This window comes from Callithrix jacchus, chromosome 22 (assembly GCF_049354715.1).
Source record: "Callithrix jacchus isolate 240 chromosome 22, calJac240_pri, whole genome shotgun sequence".
Classification (NCBI taxonomy): domain Eukaryota; kingdom Metazoa; phylum Chordata; class Mammalia; order Primates; family Cebidae; genus Callithrix; species Callithrix jacchus.
The window spans coordinates 43,739,315-43,761,801 of NC_133523.1; the positions used below are offsets into that span (position 1 = coordinate 43,739,315).

The 22,487-nt window shown below is 49.2% G+C and overlaps 1 protein-coding gene across 4 annotated transcripts in view; it reads right to left on the reverse strand.

The window, feature by feature from the left end:
• The window catches only part of VRK3 (VRK serine/threonine kinase 3), a 47,818-nt gene that overhangs the window by 2,459 nt on the left and 22,872 nt on the right, over positions 1-22,487 (reverse strand). For 3 of the 4 annotated variants that reach the window (XM_035286590.3, XM_035286588.3, XM_035286589.3), the window contains exons 7-14: positions 21,291-21,357; positions 19,302-19,386; positions 18,925-19,030; positions 17,015-17,107; positions 13,822-13,954; positions 12,572-12,692; positions 5,788-5,846; positions 107-279 (exon numbers count right to left, since the gene is read on the reverse strand). In XM_035286590.3, the coding sequence (XP_035142481.2) occupies positions 131-279; positions 5,788-5,846; positions 12,572-12,692; positions 13,822-13,954; positions 17,015-17,107; positions 18,925-19,030; positions 19,302-19,386; positions 21,291-21,357 (813 nt within the window). In that variant the 3' untranslated portion in view covers positions 107-130. The remainder of the gene's footprint in view (positions 1-106; positions 280-5,787; positions 5,847-12,571; positions 12,693-13,821; positions 13,955-17,014; positions 17,108-18,924; positions 19,031-19,301; positions 19,387-21,290; positions 21,358-22,487) is intronic. The other variant, XM_054250386.2, reaches the window with a different exon arrangement.

Sequence of the window (22,487 nt, forward strand, 5' to 3'; positions counted from 1 at the left end):
GGAAGCTGGGCCCTGGTATGAAGGTGGAACAGCCTCTGGGAAGCGTCCCCTGGAGCCTGGGGCAGGGCTTGGGAGAAGGCAAGGGGTGAGAAGGCTTAAAACTCACAAGCTCTTCCCACTTGGATTCCACCTAGGGCACCATCGGGAGGCCAATGGGGTCATACGGTGACGCACGCAGATCCTGCAGCAGGGCTTCCAGGCTGTTCCTTAGCATGGCGTAGGGCGGCTTCTCGTCATACTCCAGGGCCATCACCACCTCCAGGTACTTCTGCAGGGTCTCTGTGGTCAAGACAGCCCCCAGCAAGGAAGAGCCTAAGAGGTGTCCCCCAACCCTGAGCCTGGGGCTCTGCGCCCAGAGGTGGAGGGCTGGGGGACTGAGGAGGATGAGGGTCTCAGCAAAAGTGCCCATTTGCTTGGTGCCTGGCATTGCCAGAGGACTTAAATGTCTTTTTTTCCATTTTGGAAAATATCATAACACAGGCACCAGTAGAAGGGCATCAACACCCAAGAACTCATCACTCAGTTTCAACAATGACCACGTCACAGCCAATCTAGTTACATCAAAACCCCTCCCCTGGCCTGCAGTGGTTTTTTTTGAGACGGAATTTCGCTCTTGTTACCCAGGCTGGAGTGCAATGGCACGATCTCGGCTCACCGCAACCTCTGCCTCCTGGGTTCAGGCAATTCGCCTGCCTCAGCCTCCTGAGTAGCTGGGATTACAGGCATGCACCACTGTGCCCAGCTAATTTTTATATTTTTAGTAGAGACTGGGTTTCACCATGTTGACCAGGATGGTCTCGATCTCTTGACCTCGTGATCCACCTGCCTTGGCCTCCCAAAGTGCTGGGATTATAGGCGTGAGCCACCACGCCTGGCGCCTGCAATGTTTTAAAGCAAATCCCAGCTAGCAATGCAATCCACCCGCATATAAATACTTACTTAGCAAGTATCTTTAAAGTGGACGGGCCCTGCCTCACCTCTACCTCCAACCTCTGATTGACAGATTAAAATCCTAGAGGCCCAAGATTTACAGAGACAGAACTGGAGGGGAGCACCACTCAGGCAGGTGAGCCAAGATCTGCACCCAGGGATTTTAATAATTCAAAACTGAGCCTTAGAGAGCCCAAGGGGACAAGCTATCTGTTTCTGTCTGTCCATTTCTGACTCCAGCTTGGAGAAAAGCATCAACACTCTTCAGAAGGGCACTTCAAAAAGACACCCCCAAGCCCAAACAAAACAGCACAAATATCTAGTAACAGGGCCTGGATTTACAAGCTATGATGCAGCCAAACCATGAACGTCGCGCAGCTCTCAGTAACAGCTGTGGAGCATCTATGAGGAAGGGCATGAAGGATGGCCCCCGGGTTAAGTGAAAAAAGCAAGAGGTAGAATGAGATATACCTAAGGTGAGCCCATTTTTTGGTCATGAAAATGGCCAGGCACAGTGGCTCATGCCTTGTAAACCCAGCACTTTGGGAGGCCGAGGTGGGCGGATCACTTGAGGTTAGGAGTTTGAGACCTGGACAATATGGTGATATCCTGCTTCTACTAAAAATACAAAAATTAGCTGAGTGTGGTGGCAGACACCTGTAATCCCAGCTATTTGGGAGGCTGGGGCACAAGAATGACTTGAACCTGGGAGGCAGAGGCTGCAGTGAGCCGAGATCGTGCCACTGCACTCCAGCCTGGGTCTCAAAAACAAACAGACAAACAACAACAACAAAACAAAGCACAAGAAAAACACAAAATAGTTTTGTGAAGAACAACAGTGTAACAGCTATGTATCTGCCTGTCTGCTGTATGGAGAAGAAAGTGGTGTGTGGGTCTATAGTCCCAGTGGCTTGGGAGGCTAAGGTGGGAGGATGTAGGAGCACTGACAGCAGGCTGTAGAGACTGTCTGCAGAGGTGGACAGCTCCTCCCATCCCTGTATGAACAACTCTTTGCCATGGGACTTTCTTGCTTCTCCACTCCTGAGGGGGAGTCTGTTTCCCCATCTCTTGAGTCTGGACCGGCCTTGTCACTTTTTTTGATCCAGAAGATGTGGCAGAGCTGATGTTCTGGGATTCCCATGCTCTGCAGCTTCTATTCTTACCCTCTTGAAAAGCTGTCCTTATACTCCAAGAATGTTAAGAAAAAAAAAAAAGAAAAGAAAAGCTGTCCTCATACCAAGTGAAGATGCTGCCTTGCTGTCTACCCTACCAGAGGCTGCATGACCCCGTGGAGCAGAGATGAGCCATCGCAGCTGAGGCCTCTTAGACCTGCCAGTGGCAAGCCAGTACTAACCACCACATAGGAGAATGAGGAGCCACCTGAACCCTCCAGCCCCAGTACAGCCACCAGATAGCTGCACTGGCATGAATGTCGCCTACTAAGACAAGCAGGACAACTGCCTGGCTGAACCCTGCCCAAATCGCTATCCCCAAGAATTGTCAATGAATAAAATGGGGGTTGTTTCAGGCCACTATGCTTTTGTAAAAAGTGACATATAATAATTGTATTTGTGGGGTACACAATAACGTTTTGATACATACAATATATAGTGGTCAGATCAGGGTAATTAACATACCCAATGTTTCAAACAGTTATCATTTCTTTGTGTTAGGAATGTGAAATATCCCCCTTCTAGCTGTCTGGAAATGTATGTCATTGTCAACAAGAGTCATCCTACAGTGCTACAGAACACTGGAGCTTACTTCTATCTAGCTGTAGTTTTATATCCCTTAACGCTTAACAAATCTCTCCCTATTTCTCCCTTCCCTTCCCTTTTCCAGACTCTAGCAACCTCTGCTCTTATTTTCACTTCTATGAGATCAACTTTTTTTAGTTTCTGCATATGAGTGAGGGCGTGGAGTGTTCAATTTTCTGTTCCAGGCTTACTTCACTGAACATAACGACCTCAGGTTCCATCCACGCTGTTGTAAGTAAAAGGACATCATTCCTTTTTTATGGCCAAATAGTATTCCACCGGGAATATATACTACAGTTTCTTAGTTTTTTATTGAGGCAGGGTCTCCTCATGTTGCCCAGGCTGGTCTTGAACTCCTGGGCGAAAATGATCCTTCCACCTGAGCCTCCCAAAGAGCTGAAATTTTGGCTCACAGGTGTGAGCCAATGTGCCCGGCCCCACAATTTCTTTATCTATCCATTTGTTCAGGAACATTTGGGTGGATTCCCTATCTTGGCTATTGAGAATCATGCTGCAGTAAACCTGAGGGTGCAGATATCTCTTCAATTTTATCATTTCCTTTCCTCTGGATACATTCACAGAAGGGATTGCTGGGTCATACGATATTTTTTCATTTTTTTTGAGACAGAGTCTCACTCAGTCACCCAGGCTGGAGTGCAGTGGCGTGATCTCAGCTCATCACAACTTCCACCTCCTGGGTTCAAGAGATTCTTGTGCCTCAGCCTCCCAAGTAGCTGGAGTTACAGGTGTGCACTATCACACCTGGCTAATTTTTGTATTTTTAGTAGAGATGGGGTTTCACCATGTTGGCCAGGCTGGTCTCAAACTCCTGGCCTCAATGGATCCTCCCACCTTGGCCTCCCAAATTGCTGGGACTACAGGTGTGAGCCACTGCACCTGGCCCATATGATATAACTATTTGTAGTTTTTTGAGGGCCCTTCCTACTATTTTCTACAGTGACTGTACTAGTTTACATTCTCAACAGGGTCTAAGAGTTTCCTTTTTTCTGCATTCTTACCCAGATTTGGGATTTTGTCTTTTTTGTAACAGTCATCCTAACTGGGGTGAGATGACACCTCATGGAGATTTTGAGCTGCACTTCTCTGATGAATGATGTTGATCAATTTCTCATGCATTTGTTGGCCATGTGTATGTCTTCTTTTGAGAAATGCCTGTTCAGCTTATTTCTGACCATACGTTTTGGGTGGTTAGTTATGAAGTAACAGGTAACTGACACATACACTCACCACACCACTAACATGAACAGGGAGTGGGAGGGGCAGGGAAGGGAAATGAACTTTCACTATTACACATTTCTGTTTGGTTTATTTTAGAAGCAAATGTTATATTGGTACTTAGACTGACGCCCAATAAAGAAAACAAGGAGGAAGTTTATAAGACCACAAAGGTGGAGGCAGTCTGAATGCCTCCCAGTGAGGAAGTGGTTAAGTGAATTAGAACACAGGCATGGATGGCTTGTTGTGCCCACAGACAGAGAGACAACTATTTTCAAACCTTGAAAACCGAGGCCTAAATTAGAAACACACTTTACATTAAAACCTGGTTTTCACATGCATACAAATATGTACCTCAGAAACCAATAATCACAAGCAACTCTTTAATTCCTGCAAGGCACTCATATTTTTTACCTGTTCTTTTTAACTTTAAAAATCCTGTTCCAGATCCAGTAAACTGCTTTCATGACTGACTAATAAGCCACAATCATGGTTTAAAAAATACTGATATTGGCCTGGTACGGTGGCTCATGCCTGTAATCCCAGCAGTTTGGGAGGGTAAGGTGGGTGAATCACTTGAGGTCAGGAGTTCAAGACCAGCCTGGCCAACATGGTGAGACCCCATCTCTACCAAAAGTACAAAAAAATTAGCTGGGCATGGTGGCAGGTGCCTATAATCCCAGCTACTTAGGAGGCTGAAGCAGGAGAATTGCTTGAACCTGGGAGGCCGAGGTTGCAGTGAGCCGAGATCGCACCACTGTACTCCAGCCTGGGTGACAGAGTGAGACTGTCTCACTCTGTCAGAGCTGTCTCAAAACAAAAACAGAAACAGAAACTGGTATTATGTATATTTTAAGATAATTTAAAAAATACTGACAAACTTCGACAAGCATCAACATAGAAAATCTCCGATTTTTTCTTAAATTAAAAAAAAAAGCAAGATGGAGACCAAGATGCATAATACGATTATATTTAAAAATTAAGTGTGTAAGGCCAGATGCAGTGGCTCATGCTTCTATTCCCAGCACTTTGTGGTGAAACCCCACCTCTACTAAAAATACAAAAAATTAGCCAGGTATAGTGATGCACGCCTCTAATCCCAGCTACTTGGGAGGCTGAAGCAGGAGAATTGCTTGAACCTGGGAGGCCGAGGTTGCAGTGAGCCGAGATCGCACCACTGTACTCCAGCCTGGGTGACAGAGTGAGACTGTCTCACTCTGTCAGAGCTGTCTCAAAACAAAAGCAGAAACAGAAACTGGTATTATGTATATTTTAAGATAATTTAAAAAATACTGACAAACTTCGACAAGCATCAACATAGAAAATCTCCGATTTTTTCTTAAATTAAAAAAAAAAGCAAGATGGAGACCAAGATGCATAATACGATTATATTTAAAAATTAAGTGTGTAAGGCCAGATGCAGTGGCTCATGCTTCTATTCCCAGCACTTTGTGGTGAAACCCCACCTCTACTAAAAATACAAAAAATTAGCCAGGTATAGTGATGCACGCCTCTAATCCCAGCTACTTGGGAGGCTGAGGCACGAGAATCATTTGAACCAGAGGCAGAGGTTGCAGTGAGCTGAGATTGTGCCACTGCTCTCCAGCCTGGGTGACAGAGCAAGAACCTGTCTTAAAAAAAAAAGAAATTACCCTGTTTTTTTAAAAAAGCTATGTGTTTCTGTTTTGTTCTCGTTCAGAAGCACTTGTGAATTTTTTGACGATTTTTGTCTTTCTACAATGGGTACATATTACAAATGCAATTTGGAAAACTTAAAAAACAAACAAGGGGTGTTAGGAGAGGCCACCCTAAGATGGATCTGAGCCACCAGGTCCCACCTGTTCCCGCCTCCTTCAGGACATACCTGAGGGCCTGATCCAGGTACTGCAGGGTCCCACGAAGGGCCCCGGTTTATCGAGAAACCTGAAGAGACAGAAGCACATGTGAAATGTCTTTTAGGGAAAGAAGAGTAACCTTTTAAAACAGATCGCCTAAGATATATACACAGTCCACTCTGCCATCAGTTATGTTCTTAAAGTCGCTGTGAACACTGAATCAACCAATCCACTACCACTGCTCCCAGGGGAAACAGCACTGGCTTCCTGCAAGCCTCTGCTCACACCATTTTCATCAGCCGATCGACACGACTTGTTTTGTGCATGTTTCTGTTGAAAGACATCTTATGTAATAGGTATTCTTGATTCATTAGCATTGAACTCTATTTTAATCTGGGATCTTTAAGACGGAGAGGAGCCCTTCAATGATGAGGGAAGATCTAAGATGGAAATAAAGATTTTATTACGTACAGGTCCTGGGGGCACACAGCACACCCAAAGGACACACACACACACACACACACACACGCACACATGCACACTGGTCAGGGAGCTCGTGGCTACATGAGGGACCAATGTGTGGTATCCAAACATTTTGAGGGGACTTTAATAGGTGGGTTCAAAGCAAGCAGGCTTGAGTTCCAGGAGGTCACGCTGTGCCTGAAAGGGGGTAACTGTGGCATCTGCACAGTCCACATGGGGTATGGGGGCCAGCATGGCCGTCAAGTAGGCGACCTGTGGCTGTCCCATAAGGAGAGAGGTGGTCCCCAAGGAGGTGGCTGCATAAGGGAGATATCTGGGTCAACCACACAGAGGAACTGGGAGGAGGTGAAAACTGGAAACTATGCTGAGGGTGACCGAGACCTGCTTCTGGCATGAGAAAGTCCAACTTATATTCAAATGAATGCCAAGGCAACAGAAAATGGCAAGAGTTCCCCACAAACTCATGGCCTACAGCACAGTAGCTCATGCCTGAACAAAGCTGATAAAACGCACGAATTATTAACCATCTCAGGCTTCAGGATATCAGACAGCGCTTCAGCACTACGCTAGGTGGCTGTTTCATTTTTTATTTTTTGTAGAGACGGGGTCTCACTATGTTGCTCAGGCTGCTCTGATCCTCCTGTCTCTGCCTCCCAAAGTGTGAGATTACAGGTGTGAGCCACCACACCTGGCTGAGGCCATTTTAAATGGCATAATCACTGACAAAAGCATAAAAACAGGAAAAAATACAGCATTAACTAAACAGTGAAAAGAACACTGGCGTATAGTATGAGGGCTGAAACAGGGCAGCAGAATGCTGTCTGGCTCCACCCCAGGCTGGGAACACGTGTGTCAGGTGATTAAAGCTTTTCTCCATATTAAGTGTCTGCAAGCGCTCATGAAAACTGCATTTGGGGCTGCAAATACTTTTAGTGAGTAGGAGAACTCATACACATGGACTCTGAATAAGCAGGACTGTCTATGCACACAGACGTGCATGCACGCACACCCCTCTAGCTGTTCAGGAAAGATCCTGATTCACCCACTGCCTTTGCTCCACCCTCCAGGCCCAGCCCCTACACTATTCTGCCTGGTCCGTCGGGTCAGCTCCCACCATCTGCCCAGTCACTGGGCTCTGACCGTGCCTTTGCCATCCCAGCCCTACCTCCCGCTCAACTCTCTCTGCCCCGTGTCCTCCTGTGTCCCATGGATCCGGGCCCAACTCAGGCTTCATCCTTTCTCCTTGGACCTCAGGTCCTCCCTGGCCTCCTGTGCATCCCCACGTGGTCCCAGAGGTTCTCTTTACACCTGTCCCTGCCCCTCCCTGCTCACAGCCCACCCTCCCTCCACGGCTCCCCAGCACACACGGCCACCTGGCCACCCCTCTGGTTCTGTCTCCCCACTCCCTTCTCCCACCGCATGTCCCAGCCACACCAAAGGACTTCTAGTCCCACCAGGCCACACATCCCTGCACACTTCTGCCTGTGCGCCTACCGCTCTCACTGCCTGGGCGGTCTTCCCCACTGAGCTCTGGCAGGTGGCTGTTCTCCCTTTCAGATATAGCTCAAGGGCTTGGCCTCCTAGAAAGTCTTCCCCAGACCCCTCCAGGCAGAGGAACACCGTCCCTCCCGGGCTTGTGTGTAGATCCCAGCTGTCCTATGGCAGCCATCAACATATGTGCACAGGAAGGGCCAGTTGCCATCATGAGGACGTTGTGCACTGCATAGCAATGCTACTGCTGCTGACTGCCATGGGCTCTCCCTGACCAGCTGGAAGGCCTAAGGGCAGAACCAAAGCTGGCTCTTATTTGTGCTTTGCCCAGCAAAGGGCCTTGAATGCCAGAAAGACTCAGGGACTTAAACTGCCTCTCCTCGTTCTTTTACTCATTCCTTCCATTGTGAACCACAATGTGCAAAAAATGAGTATCTGTGGAATGAATGGTAAAAGGCCATGTATATCAGTAAAACATCCTCGCAGAGGACACCTTGGGGAGGCAGGAAACGAACAGGCAGCAACATTGCCCCCTGTGGTCCCCTCGGTTACTGTCTGGGCCAACAGACGCTGGGCTGGGGGTGAGAAGAGGTGTCTGGGGGACAGTGTCAACGTCACCAGCTACTCTCCAGGGAGCATCTTTGTGCGCCCAGCCCTCTACAGTCATGGTCTGGAGCTGGTGCTGTGGAATTAGTTATCCATGCTGATATCATTGATCTGAGATGATTACTATGACCTGTCTTATTCACCCCGCACCATGTTGGTAGTGCAGACCTTCCCTGTGAACCAGTCACATTCATTGAAAGTCTCTTTAGATGGGGGAGGGTGTGAAAAGGGCAATATGACTGCTCCTAGGAGTTAGGAAGTGGAGTGGGGAGAAGACTCAACCCAAGGGAGCCTCGGGGAGAAGACTCAACCCAGGGGAGCCTCGGGGACCGGTTTCCCTGACAAGAGTGGAGTGCAGAGGCACCGTGGGCTGATTCTAACCTGGGTGTCCAGCACAGCCACCAGCCTCAGGACCCAGGCCCTGAATGAAGTGGAGAGGGTTCAGATCCGTGCTGTCCTGTCTGCTTCCTGCTTGGCCCCCAGGCCAGCCATCTTGCAGCTGAAAGTTTCCGGCAGCCAGCAGTGGGGTCCTGTGCCTCCCCTCTGCTCCCACAGTGCCTGGGCTACCTCCATCCTCGCCTGCAACTCCTGCTTCCTGTCTGGGTCTCCTCACAGTCCTGGACCCCCTACACTGAGGCTGTGCCTGCCTGCCCTCTGTGTCCGCACTGAAGCCTGGGCGGGCTCACGCATACACTCCTTAGTTGTTCTTTGTTCCACTATAATTTTTCTTTCCTTTTTTTTTTATGGAGACAGGGTCTCACTCTGTTGCCCAGGCTGGAGTGCAGTGACACAATCACAGCTCACTGAAGCCTCAATCTCCTTGGGCTCAAGTGATCCTTCCACTTCAGCCTCCTGAGTAGCTGGGACTACAGGCGTGTGCCACCACACCCGGCTAAATTTTTTGTAGAGATGGGGTCTTGCCATGTTGCCCAGGCTGGTCTCAAACTCCTGGGCTCAAGCAATCTGCCCACGAAAGCTTCCAAAGGGATGGGGTTACAGGCATCAACCACTGCGCCAGATCCGCTACTATTTCTTGGGCACTCAAAATGTGTGCTCTCTGTTGCATCCAGAAAAGAATATGTGTATATCACAGGGAACTGAGGCCCCCCACACCCTCAGTCTCCTACCTTGGGATTGTTAGTGAGAAAAGTGAACCCTCCCTCATGGAAGCTGCAGTGTTTTGGGGTCTCCTTGTGAGAGCAGCTCAGCCTTGTCTTAAGCTAACCCATTAGGTTGTGTGAGGGAGCATTTCACTACCTTCACTCACACAGGGATGTGGGCTCACTCGAGTGGGCTGCTCATTCTGTGACTCATTGTTTTCACCTGGCTTCATTTCAAAAGAAACCTTTGTCTCACTATTGTGAGCAGAAAAACAGCACCATCTGCCAAAGCTAGAGAGTAAGTGTAAAAATAAGCTCCAAGAAAATGAGGGAATGGTCTAGTGAGTGCTGAGGCTGGCTTCCCATGCAGAGGCTGCCTGCGAAAGTCTAGGGGCTGAAGGCCTCTCTGTCTATCCCTCTTCTGCAGGGATGTTGGGGCAAATCAGCATCAAACTGTGACATCCTTCTTGTCGCTGTTTCAAGCTTCATGGTCCTTCAGGGGGCAATTCACCTGTCACCATCGCTGTGAGACCTGCCCCGAATATTAGACTTGAAAGTGTGCTGCCCATTCCCACCCCAAAGGTCCCACCAGTGGACACCCAGGACCTGGCCCCACAACCCCCATCAGTCTGACCTCTGACATGCCGTGTTTCACCCCTTAGCTCCTGTCTCCCCTACTAGGATGTGAGTTCCCTGAGGGTAGGGATTTTTGTCTGTCTTACTGCTATATCCCCAGGGCTTAGAATAGAGCCTAGCACATGGTAGGGTTCAGTATTTGTTGAGTGAAGGTAGGGTGGGTCCAGGCATCACCAATTCACCCTCATAAGCCTCCTACAAGAGGGAAGCAGCACAGAGGTGACAGGAGCTGTTTCTGGAGTTGAATGGCTGGGCTTAAGCCCAGGAGCCCCTGCTTAGTAGCTGTGTGACCTGGGCTGATTACCTAAGCTCTCTGTGCCACAGATAATGAGAGCACGCAGCTCAAAGCAGTTGAAAGGATGCAGGGGAAGCACTGGGTGCAGTGCCCTGCACAGACAAGCATATGATAAATGTTAGCTTTGAAGAGTCACTAGGAGGAAGTCAAAATGATAAGATACATCCCCTTGTCTGGGGGATCAAATTCTGGGCATGGTGCCACTTATGCCAATTAAACACATACCCAAGAACATCATATAGTTTTTAAGGGCACAAATGCATCTAAATAAAAACATTTAGGAGTATTCAGAAGTAGTGAACTAGCTATGTAGCTAAAGTTAAAAACAGCATTGAGTGAAAGAAGGCAAGAAACAGCATGAGGTTTAGAGCATAGTATCATTTATACAAATTAAACACACATACCACCATATATAGTTCAAGGACACAGACACATCTATACAAAATTGATTTAGAAGCAGGAGTCAGAAGCAGTAAACTCGATCCACACGTAGGGACAGGGTTAAAGCTGGAGAGAGCCAGAGACAGATGAGATGCAGAGCAAACATCACTTACACAAATCACACACAGCATCACTGCCAGCATGCAATTTTGAGAGTACAAATACATCTAAGTGCACACATCAGCAGAACACACAGTAAGTGTTCTTAAGAGGCTGTCCATGGTTGAGAGAAGGAAGTTGGGAGATACAAGGGAGTTAAATGAGAGTCTTCACATGTGGGAAGGACTGGGAAGGACTTCAAGGCACACTAAGGACTGGGAAGTATGAGGGACTCGATGCTGTTCATTGGAGGGATCACCTTGCTCCCACTCTATACACTTTCCCAGATAATCTCATCCTCCCCTGGGGCTTTAGCTGACAGTTCCTGAGATATTTCTGGGGTCTGAGTCTCCCTTTAGACTTCATTTCTGCACTTCAGATGTAGATGGCCAGCTGCCTCCCAGATGAGTCAGGCAACTTTTTTTTTTTTCTCCTGAGAGTCTTACTCTGTCACCCAGGCTGGAATGTAGTGGCATCTCAGCTCACTACAACCTCCACCTCCCGGGTTCAAGCAATTCTCCTGCCTCAGCCGCCCAAGTAGCTGGGATTACAGGCACCTGCCATTATGCCCAGTGAATTTTTGTATTTTTAGTAGAGATGGGGTTTCACCATGTTGGCCAGGCTGGTCTTGAACTCCTGACCTCAGGTGGTCCGCCTCCCTCAGCCTCCCAGAGTGTTGGGATTACAGGCATGACCCACTTTGCTCAGCCTGGGCAACTCTTACTCATGTCTGAATGGCACGCCTAGGGCCAGCTACCCACTGTCCTTGGTGCTGAACTCACATGCCTAGCACTTTCCTTTTGTGCCCAGCGACCCACTGTCCCTGGTGCTGAACCCACACCCCTGGTGCTACCGCTTAATGCCCAGCGACCCGCTGTCGCTGGTGCTGAACCCTCATCCCCAACACTTCCCTTTAGGGCCAGCTGTGTGCTGTCCTTGGTGCTAAACACACACCCTAGTGCCTTCCTTTTGGGCCCAGCTGCTCGCTGTCCCTAGTGCTGAACACACACTCCTAGTGCTCCCCCTTTGTGTCCAGCTGCTCAATGCCCTTAGTGTTCAATCTCACCCCAGAAATTCCCCATATGTTCCGATATACACTGTCTTTGGTGCTGAGTGTTTAAACCAGCACTAGTAGGACCTGGTCATTTACACACAGAGGTGAAGGCACTGATCTGGCAGTGTGGACACTGGGTGGCTGGAACTACCCCTGCTGAGGCAGGGCCTGGGCCTATCCTGCTCAGGTTGCCGGTGTGTTTGTGATGAAGTGAGTCATGGTGTCCCACACACAATGAGCATTTTCTACGAGCCAGGCCCTATGCTAAGTTTTGTGTGTACCTGACTCCCCTGAACCCTTCCACAGCCCTGTAAGGCAGGAGCCAATAGACCAACTCACAGAGTAGGACACTGAGGCTCGCAGACATCATTAACACCCCACAGTGGCAGGGCCAGAGTCCGAGCCCAGGCAGCATGGCTCAGAAACCCTTGCCTTACCCGCTGTGTGGACAGTATATACCTGTGCAGCACAGGCCTGTGTAGCTCAGAGGACTTCAGCTCTGTTGGATGCTACCTCCCTTTCCCTCCTGCTCCCTGTTGGGCTCTGGGTTTCTGCCCATTTGCAGGGATTCTGGGCCAGTACTGGGTTCTGCTGACCCCCAGACTCACTTCTGTTTTTGCTTCATGATGTCCTCAGTGTTGGGAAGGCAGTTTGTCCACGGCAGAAATCCATAGAGCCACTTCAGCATGCAGTAGCCCAGGCTCTGGAGGTCGCTGCGGCGGGAGGGCCCTGGGGAGGGAGGGGTAGAGGTGGTGGCTCCGTCTGAATGCTCCACTAACCGACGGGTCCACCCTCTTCCTTCCCCCGACTCACTGACTCAACCATTCACTCAAACATGCAGCCTTGCAGCCATATGGGCTGTTTCTTCTGCTCATTCACTTTCATGAGTAGGCAGAAGTCGACTCTCCTCATTCTCATTCTCTCTCACTCAACCATCCCCTTAGCCCCTTTCACCAGCTCACCCTCATCCACTCTTCTTTCATTCATGCACTCATTCAATGAATCTTCAGTGCCTGTGTGCTGGGCACTAGCTCATGCTCTGAAAACCCAAACCAGGATCTTGTTGAGTCCCAGCCCATGACAGCCTAGTGGGGAGACAGCTATAGCGTGGGACTACCTGAGTGACAAAGGACACAGAACAAAGCACACGAGAGCCCAGAAGGATGGGCACCAAACCCAGCCTCAGTGGGGGAGGGCAGGGAAGACTCTGACAGTTTATTTTCCTTATGCTTCCTTAGCATAATTTAGACAATGCTTTGTGTAAGCACTCAACAAGTACTACTTGTCCATGCTGGCCTTCCACCACCTGATGCTGGAGGCAGGGGTGCCATCCCTGCCCTGGGGGAGCTCAGTCTGGTGGGAGGATGTGGCAGGTATGTGGATGGCCAAAATATAAAGGGATATGAGAAAGAGGGGCTCAAGAAATCTGCCACGGGTTCTCTTCCCTCTCTCTGCACTTTCAGTGGATGATCCCATCCTCTCCCAGGGCTTCGGCTGATTAACTCCTGAGATACTGCAGAGCCTCCGCGCAAGTTCCCTCCCACAATTCAGACGTGGTTGCCAACCACCTCCTCAACAGCCCCTCCTGGATGACTCCTAGGCAACTCTCATCTTCTAAGTCCTCACCAGATCCTGAATCCCAACCTCCGGAACTCAGGGCTCCCCAGTGCCCAGCCACCCGCTGTCCTTGGTGCTGAACAAGGAGACCGGGGCGCTGTCCGTGGTTCTGATCCCCCATCCTGGCACCCTTAGTGCCTGTCCTGTCTGGCCACCTGCTGCCTCTGGCTGTGAACTTCCAGAGCTACCCTTGTATGAGAAGCGGGTCTCCGTGGTCCCAAACCCTTCCCTGGCTTCGTACCACATCCCCTGTGCAGGTCCATGCTAATGAACTCAAGGTCCCCCTCGTGAGGGCTCCTGCTGCCTTCCACGTAGGCCACGTGTTTTCCACTTGGGCAATAGCGGAAGGCGAAGCCATAGCCTGCCAAGGTCACCTGTGGACACAGGGAAAAGCCATACAAATTGGAGGTTAGGAGTGCAGAAGTCAGAGATTTCCACTATAGATGCAACTGAAAACAACCATTCTATCAAAGGTGACATTTTTCACTCACAAAACTAAGCCATGCTCACAGTCAAAATGGGATGAAGTAAAAAGACCCCAAACCAGCCATCCATATTTCCTCCTAGCCCCCAAAACCCACTGCCCAGAAATAACCATTAGTAACAGTTTCTTATGCATCATTCCAAATGGTTTTCTTTAAATAACCAGGCAAACATGTGGATGAGGCGGGGGCTCTTGTTTTCCAGACCTCCCACTGGGCATCAGCACTTAACATTTTAATAGTGGTTCTGGGTATTAACTCTGAAGCCAGATGGTCTGAGTCCAAATGCCAGCTGAGCCTGCTGGTGGTGCTACAACCTTGGGGAGCTACACCACTTCTCTCTGCTATGATTTCCCCATTTGTAAAATGATAATAGTAAGAGTCCCCACCTCAAAGGGTTCTTATGAAGCTTAACTGAGTTTAAAGCAAAAATTGAGTGCTTTTCTGCCTAATACACAAAGTTAACCACATCTTCTTTTAAAAATATTTATTTACTTATTTATTCTGAGATGGGGTTTCACTCTGTCACCCAGGCTGAAGTGCAGTGGCATGATCACGACTCGCTGCAGCCTCCTAGGCTCCAGTGATCCTCCCACCTCAGCCTCCCAAGTAGCTGGGACTATAGGCACGCACCATCATGCTCAGTTAATTCTTTGTATTTTGTGTAAAGATGGGGTTTTGCCCTGTTGAACTCCTGGGCTCAAGCGATCCTACTGCATTGGGCTCCCAAAATGCTGTGATTACAGGCGTGAGCCACTGTGCCCAGTCCATGTCTTCTTTTCAGTGGCTGCATCTTATTCCACCATCTGGATATGGACAGATGTTGGTTTTGTCTGTGTAAGACCTATATACTTCCCCTGCTCTCTGTTTTTCTGTTCATAGTTTGTGACATTAATTATTATTATTATTATTATTATTATTTTTTACATTCTGAGACGGTCTCACTCAAGTCACGCACGCTGGAGTGTAGTGGCATGATCAGAGCTCATTGTAGCCTCAATCTCCTGGGTTCAGGTGACACTCCTACCTCAGCCTCCCGAGTAGCTGAAACTACAGGTGTGTGCCACTATGCCCGGAAAGGTTGTTATTTTTTTATTTTGTAGAGACAAGGTCTCCCTATGTATCCCACGCTGGTCTCAAACTCCTGGGTTCAAGTGATCCTCCCACTCTGACCTCCGAAAGTGGTGGAATTATAGGTGTGAGCCATTGGGCCTGGCCATGATGGTCATCTTGATGTGGCAATCAAACCCTATTCTGGGTGTGCCTATGAGGTGTTCTGGGTGAGATGAACATTTGGGTTTGTAGACTGAGTAAGGCAGATTACTCTCCTTAATGTGGATGGGTCTCATTCAATCAACTCAAGATGTAAACAGAACAAAAAGCCAAGTAACCAAAAGCTCCTCGTCCCAGACTGCCTGAGCTAGGACATTGGCCTTTTCCTGCTTTTGGACTCAAACTGAAATAAAAGCTCTTCTTGGGTTTCAAGCCTGCTGGCATTTGGACTGGAACTTAGACCACTGGCTCTTCTACATCTCAGGATTGCAAACTGAAGATCTCAGGACTGCCTAGCTTCCACCCAATTCCTTACAATTAATCTCTCTCTCCACCCGCACACATATGCACCCCCCCCCCCGCCCCCGCTGGTTCTGTTTCTCTGAAGATTCCTAACACGTAGTTCGAGGATTTTCCTCTGGGATTGCCTCTCCCCAATTCTCAGTCCATGCTGTTCAGATCTGTTTCTGCCAGGGCTGCTAGCCTTTGGGGATTTAAGCCTAATTTGTTGGTGGCAGTTTTGTCACCACGAGGAACAAGTTTGCCTGACAATGAGCAGTGCAGAAGCAAGAGAAGCCCAGAGATGGGAGAGCTGGCTTCCCAATGACAGGGCTTGAGCTCCTGGATCCTGCCATGCCCAAGACAGTGCAGTCCCGTATTTCTCCATTCCATGGACTAATAAATTGCACACACACTCTTTTGGTTTTTGGCTTAAGGCATGTTAAGATGGGTTTCTGCTAACTGCAACTGTAAAGAGTAATTAGAAGTTTAAATACTTTAAAATACTATTTAACCAGTATCCTGCTTAAGGTGTTTCCCATTTTACTACTACAACCAACATTGCCAGAAACATCTTGTACACATATCAACAATACTATGAATATATAGATAGGACACCTTCCTAAGACAGAAACTGGTGGCTCAAAAAACAGGTGCATTTTGGCCAAGTGCCGTGGCTCATGCCTGTAATCCTAGCGCTTTGGGAGGCTGAGGCGGGTGGATCACCTGAGGTTGGGAATTCAAGACCAGCCTGACCAACATGGAGAAACCCCGTCTCTACTAAAAATACAAAATTAGCTGGGTGTGGTACCGCAAGCCTGTAATCCCAGCTACTTGAGAGGCTGAGGCAAGAGAATCGCTTGAACCTGGGAGGCGGAGGTTGCGGTGAGCCGAGGTAACGCGCGCTACTGCACTCCAGCCTGGATGACCAGAGTGAAATTGTGTCTCAAAACAAAAACAAAGGTGCATCTAAAAATTTGACTGTTACTGCCAAATCGTCTTCCAAAAACGTTTCCCTATCCGTGCTTCCAACAGTGTATGAAGAATTCCTACTTCCTTAAATCCTTTTCAGCAACAGGTATTATTACCGCTGTTAATTCTGTTCATCTAAAGGGTGAAAAACAGCATCTTGTTTTCAGTTACATGTCTATGATTATTAAGGAGGCTGAGTATCTTTTTGTATATTTAGCTAAGCCTGTGGATTTCTTTTTTTATGAACTGCTTAGCCTTTGCCCATTTTCCTACTCAGTTGCTTATCTTTTATTTATTTGAAGGAGCTCTTTATATATGATGCACAGCAATCCTTTGTCTGTAATAAGCACTGTAAAATAAATAGAGATTTGGAGACAGATGCGAACCTGAGCCCAGAGACCTTCCAGAATGGGTAGGAGCTGCTCTTACCTGACTCCGGTCCTCCGGATCCACAAAAATATTTTCAGCTGTCACATTTCCGTGAACATACTCATTCTCATGGAGGAACTCCAGGGCATCTAGCTGCAGGAAGAAGCAAGCCAGCATCTGCACGAACAGTACGACTACCTAACAGAGAGGCTCTGGTGCAGACTGGGTCAGGGAACCCCACTGTTAAGAACGGGTCGTCCGGCACCGTGACTGGGGTCAAACCTGACTAAATCCTGGGCAGCACGAGCAGCCTGCTGTGATAGCACACTGAGCACACACCTCTAACCAGGCTCTCAGAGAGCTCAGCAGTCGAGCTAACTCGAGGCTTCCCATCTACTCCTGTATCTCTTAGCTGATGGCAAACTCAGGAGGGGTTAATGACTCTCTGCAAAAATGACTCAGCGCCTGTGAATATCAAAGAGTTCTTCTCACCTGTCCTAGAGAGCAGAAAAAAATTTTAACATTTGTAAATTTGTAATGATCTCCAGCTGTCCCACGGAGTTTTGGGGTATGTGTGTGTATGTATGTTTTTTTTTTCTGAGACAGGGTCTCACTCCTGTTGCCCAGGCTGGAGTGTAGTGGTGCAATCACTGCTCAATGCAGCCCCGTTGATCCCAAGCTCAGTTGATCCTCCCACCTCAGCCTCCCGAGTAGCTGGGACTACAGGTACACACCACCACACCTGGCTAATTTTTTGTATTTTTAGTAGAGAGGGTGTTTTGCCACATTGCCCAGGCTACTCTTGAACTCCTGAGCTCAAGTGATCCACCTGCCTCATCCTCCCAAAGTGCTAGGATTACTATGTGAGCAGCTGCGCCTGGCCAAACTCTTCAACTGTGCCTGCTGCCCGAGTGTCAGCTACATTCCGATCATATCCCCAACCCTCTTCGACCCCTGGGCTCAACTGTCCACCAAATTCTGCTTTCCTTCTACAAACTCTCCACCCCCATGGCCTCGTCCTCTCCCACATGGACCCTCGCTTATATTCTGCTCCCCATTCCAGTCCTTCCCCATATGGTCCCTGAGGGCCGTTCTGTGCCCAGAGCTGACCTGTCCTCCCCTAATACCCACCCCCTGTGACTTTCCTGTGCCCTTAAGACAGATCTCAGCCCCTCAGCCTGATGTGTGATGTGGTCATGCGTGATGTGGTCACTGCTGACCTCTCCGCACCAACTCCACCTGTCCCCACTGCAGTGCCATACTGCAGATACTGAACGTGAAGACCTTGGGGGCTCAGCATGTTGCTCCCTTGGTACGTCTATCCCTCCAGCAACGTAAACTGGACTCTCTTATTCTCCATCACAGCAGACACCGCTTCTATTCAGAACACTTGTCATAGTTTGTGCAACTGTTTGATTTACTAGTGGTCTCTCCCACTAGACTGTGAGCTCCACATAGAAACCATGCTGCTCTCTGATCTGCAACTGGCCCCAAGGACAGTGTCTGGCACCCATAAGTGTTTGATGAATATTTAATGAGGATGAATGAATGAATGAGTAAATGAACAAATGCCGTATGCTCTCTCTTCCTCTCAAGCCTTACTCCAGCTGTACCCTTGGCTGGACCATCCTCTCCTCATCTATCCCTGCCTCTTCCACCCAGCACCTTGCTGTTTCCACTCATTCTGAGAGTCATGACTTAGAAACACCCTCTACCAGGAAGCCCAATCTAAGCCTTCAGTTTGAGGCTGGGGTTCCGCTCTCCAACACTCATGGCCCCCCGAGGGCACTCCACAGGACCAACCACCGATCATCCTGGCTCTAACCACCTGCCATGTCCGTCAGGGAGCCAGTCCCCAGTGTGCAGTGGAAGGAGGTGGGGGCTGATGTGTCAATGACTAAACAGCCTGCCAAACTAGGGTCTCATGCACCCTCCCTGACACAGGAGCTGAGCAACTTCTGGGTACGCACCAGCCGGTAGGCCACCTGCAGCACAGACCTCTCTGACAGCATATGCTTTGGGCTGACGTCCAGGGCTGACTGAAGGCTCCTTCCCAGGCTGGGTAACACCAAGAACCTGGAAGACACAAGCACCCCAGGAGGTGGGAGATGGGCTGGGGAGAGAGGAGTACAGACTGCCAAGGATGGACTGCGGCGGGGGCTGCAAGGTCCTGGTCCCAGCTGAGATGAAAGGTTCTGACTGGCTGGGCAGCAAACTGGCTCAAAACTATGAGAAGGCAGGAAGCAAAGAACTGGCCCACGGCTTTGGGGGCCCAACCATGCCTGGACACACAACAGGAAGAGGAGGAAAAGGGCTGGCGAGGCAAGTGGTGAGTGGAGCAGCTCACCTGTATTTGTCCTGGTGAACACCAAAACCCATGCAGGTGGGGATGGCCAGTAGCGGGGTCGAGTACAGCTTCTTCCACTTGTTGACTGCAGAAAACAGGGGCTCGAGGTTAGAACCCACCCAGTCCCAAGCCCATGGCAACAACAGCCTGTTCTCAGAGCAGAAGCACAGAGTGCCCAGACTCTGAGTCTCCTTGTTGGAGGTGACAACACTGTGGGTGGGTGACGGTGGGAAGGAGGTGGTGACGGGGCAGGCATGGGTAACCCATGAATGTCTGTGATCCAGGTCTGCAGGTGACGGGGTGAACATGGTGGCTCTGGAGGAAGCAAATACAAATCCAGAGTGCAGGGAAAGGATAATGACAAGATCACTTCCGAATTCACATAGAGCTAACGAGATCAATACGTGCCTAACCTAGCCATGATGTCACCAGAATGTGCCTCTCGGCCTGTCTTCCAGATCTCAGTGGAGTGGACGAGAACCAACGGCAAACTGACAGGAGTTTGACAACTGGCTGTCCAGAGAAGGCAGTCTGATTGGTAGTATTTGCTCAATTCTTTTTTTTTTTTTTTTGAGACTGAGTTTTGCTCTGTCACCCTGGTTGGAGTGCAATGGCGCAGTCTCAGCTCACTGCAACCTCTGCCTCCTGCGTTTAAATGATTCTTCTGCCTCAGCCTCCCGAGCAGCTGGGATTACAGGCGTGCACCATCATGCCTGGTTAATTTTTTTGGTATTTTTAGTACAGACGAGGTTTTGCCATGTTGGCCAGGCTGGTCTGGAACTCCTGACCTCAGGTGATCAACTGCCTCGGCCTCTTGAAGTGCGGGGATTACAGGCATGAACCACCACACCTGCCCACATTTGCTAATTTCTGCAGTGTAAATACTCCTGCTATGGCCAACTCCAAGCTACCAACGTGACATGACTGGAGGTGGGTGGGGGAGATGCACAGGGGAGGCCGTCACGCAACGTTCTCACCCACAGAGACAACCGTGCACACAGCCTCGCTGGCAGAGGTAAAAGGACATGTAGGGAAATAATCTGAAAGCGATGAGTTTCTGAGGGGTCGTTACTTTTGTTTTTGAATATAATTTATTTGCAAGATTATATACTTTAGTTTCTTCTTTTTTTCTTTTTTTGAGACTGAGTCTCCGTTGCTCAAGCTGCAGTGCAGAGGCACAAACTTGGCTCCCTGCAACCTCCACCTCTCAGTGATTCTCCTGCCTCAGCCTCCCATGTAGCTGAGGCACGTGACATGTACATGGATAGGCACAAGACATCATGCCTAATTTCTGTATTTTTATTAGAGATGGGGTTTCACCATGTTGGGCAGGATACTTTCAAACGCCCGACATCAGGTGATCCACCCGCCTTAGCCTACCAAAGTGCTGGGATTACAGGCATGAGCCACTGTGCCCGGCCTGTATAATCTCTAATACTGGCGGTAACAACCAGCTTGCCATCTTCCTGAAAATTTAATTTTTTTTTTTTTGAGACAGGGTCTGGCTCTGTTGCCCAGGCTGGAGTACAGGTGGCACAAACAGCTCACTGCAACCTCTGCCTTCCGGGCTCAAGCAATCCTCCCACCTCAGCCTCTTGGGTAGCTGGGATCACAGGTGCATGCCACTATACCTGGCTAATTTTTGTTATTTTCAGTAGAGATGGGGTTTTGTCATGTTGCTTAGGTTGGTCTCAAACTCCTGGGCTCAAGTGATCCGCCTGCCTTAGCCACCCAAAGTGCTGGGATTATAGGCATCAACCACCAGGCCCAGACTAAAAATTTAATACTTGGCTCCCAAGAGCTGGTGTGAGCCAGTCACAACACACTGAGGCCTGAGGGGTGATAAGAGTCAGGTTATGAGCACGGATGGGAGCAAACCTGGGCCTTTAATCTGAACCCACCCTTCTCATACCTACAGGTAGAAGCTAGGTGCTGTGATCAAGCTGGCACCCCCCACTCTCCCCTCCTTGCCCAGTTCCGTTCAGGTACCTTGCAGAGGCTTGGCGGCCCGCTGGAAGAAGTTCTGCTCATTGAACAAGCGCCCGTCCTTGGCATCCTGGTGGGGGACAGGAGGGGCAGAAGGCTGTCACACTGAACTCTCAGACAAGGGCCCCCAAACCCCACCGGCCATTTATTACTCCAGGGTAATGTCCTTGATGACCAGGTTCCTCATCAAGTCCCCACATCAGAGCCAAACTCCGCAGGTGCTGCACAGAAACACACATCAAAGAAAAACACGCAGCAGCGAGCTACCTCCCGGTACCCAGGTTCCTCTTCTTTCTTTTATGGTAAGAGCCACAGTGTTCCCTAGATCGTGGCCTTCAGCTTAAAAACTATGTTTCCCAGCCTCCTTTGCAGTGAGGAATGAGCACATGACCAAGTTCTGGCCCGTGGGGATGTGAGCAGAAGAAATGTGGGCAACGTCCGGGTTATGCCCTTAAAAGGTTGGGACAGGCTCTTCCTTTCCTCTTCTGTTCCAGTTGACTGTAACGCAGATGTGATGGTGGGAGCTGAAGCAGCTACTTCAGCCCAAGAGATGGAGGTTATATGTTGAAAATGGTGCAAAAAGTAAAAGGAAACTGGGCCCCTTGTTTATTAAACCATCATATCAGCCCTGGAAAACTGCCCCTGACTTTTAAGTGAAAAAGCAATAAAGTATCATCTTAAGCCATTATTAATATTGGGTATTTGTTAAAAATAACACCAAAGGGCCGGGCGTGGTGGCTCACGCCTGTAATCCCAGCACTTCGGGAGGCCGAGGCGGGTGGATCACGAGGTCAAGAGATTGAGACCATCCTGGTCAACATGGTGAAACCCTGTCTCTACTAGAAATACAAAAAATTAGCTGGGCATGGTGGCGCGTGCCTGTAATCCCAGCTACTCGGGAGGCTGAGGCAGGAGAATTGCCTGAACCCAGGAGGCGGAGGTTGCGGTGAGCCGAGATCGCACCATTGCACTCCAGCCTGGGTAACAAGAGCAAAACTCTTTGTCTCAAAAAAAAAAAAAAAATAATAAATAAATAAATAACACCAAATAATCAGGTATGGTGGCTCATGCCTGTAATCCCAGTACTTTGGGAGGCCAAGGCAGGCAGATCGCTTGAGGTCAGGAGTTCTAGACTAGTCTGGCCAACATGGCGAAACCCCATCTCTGCTAAAAATACAAAAATTAGCCAGGCGTTGTGGT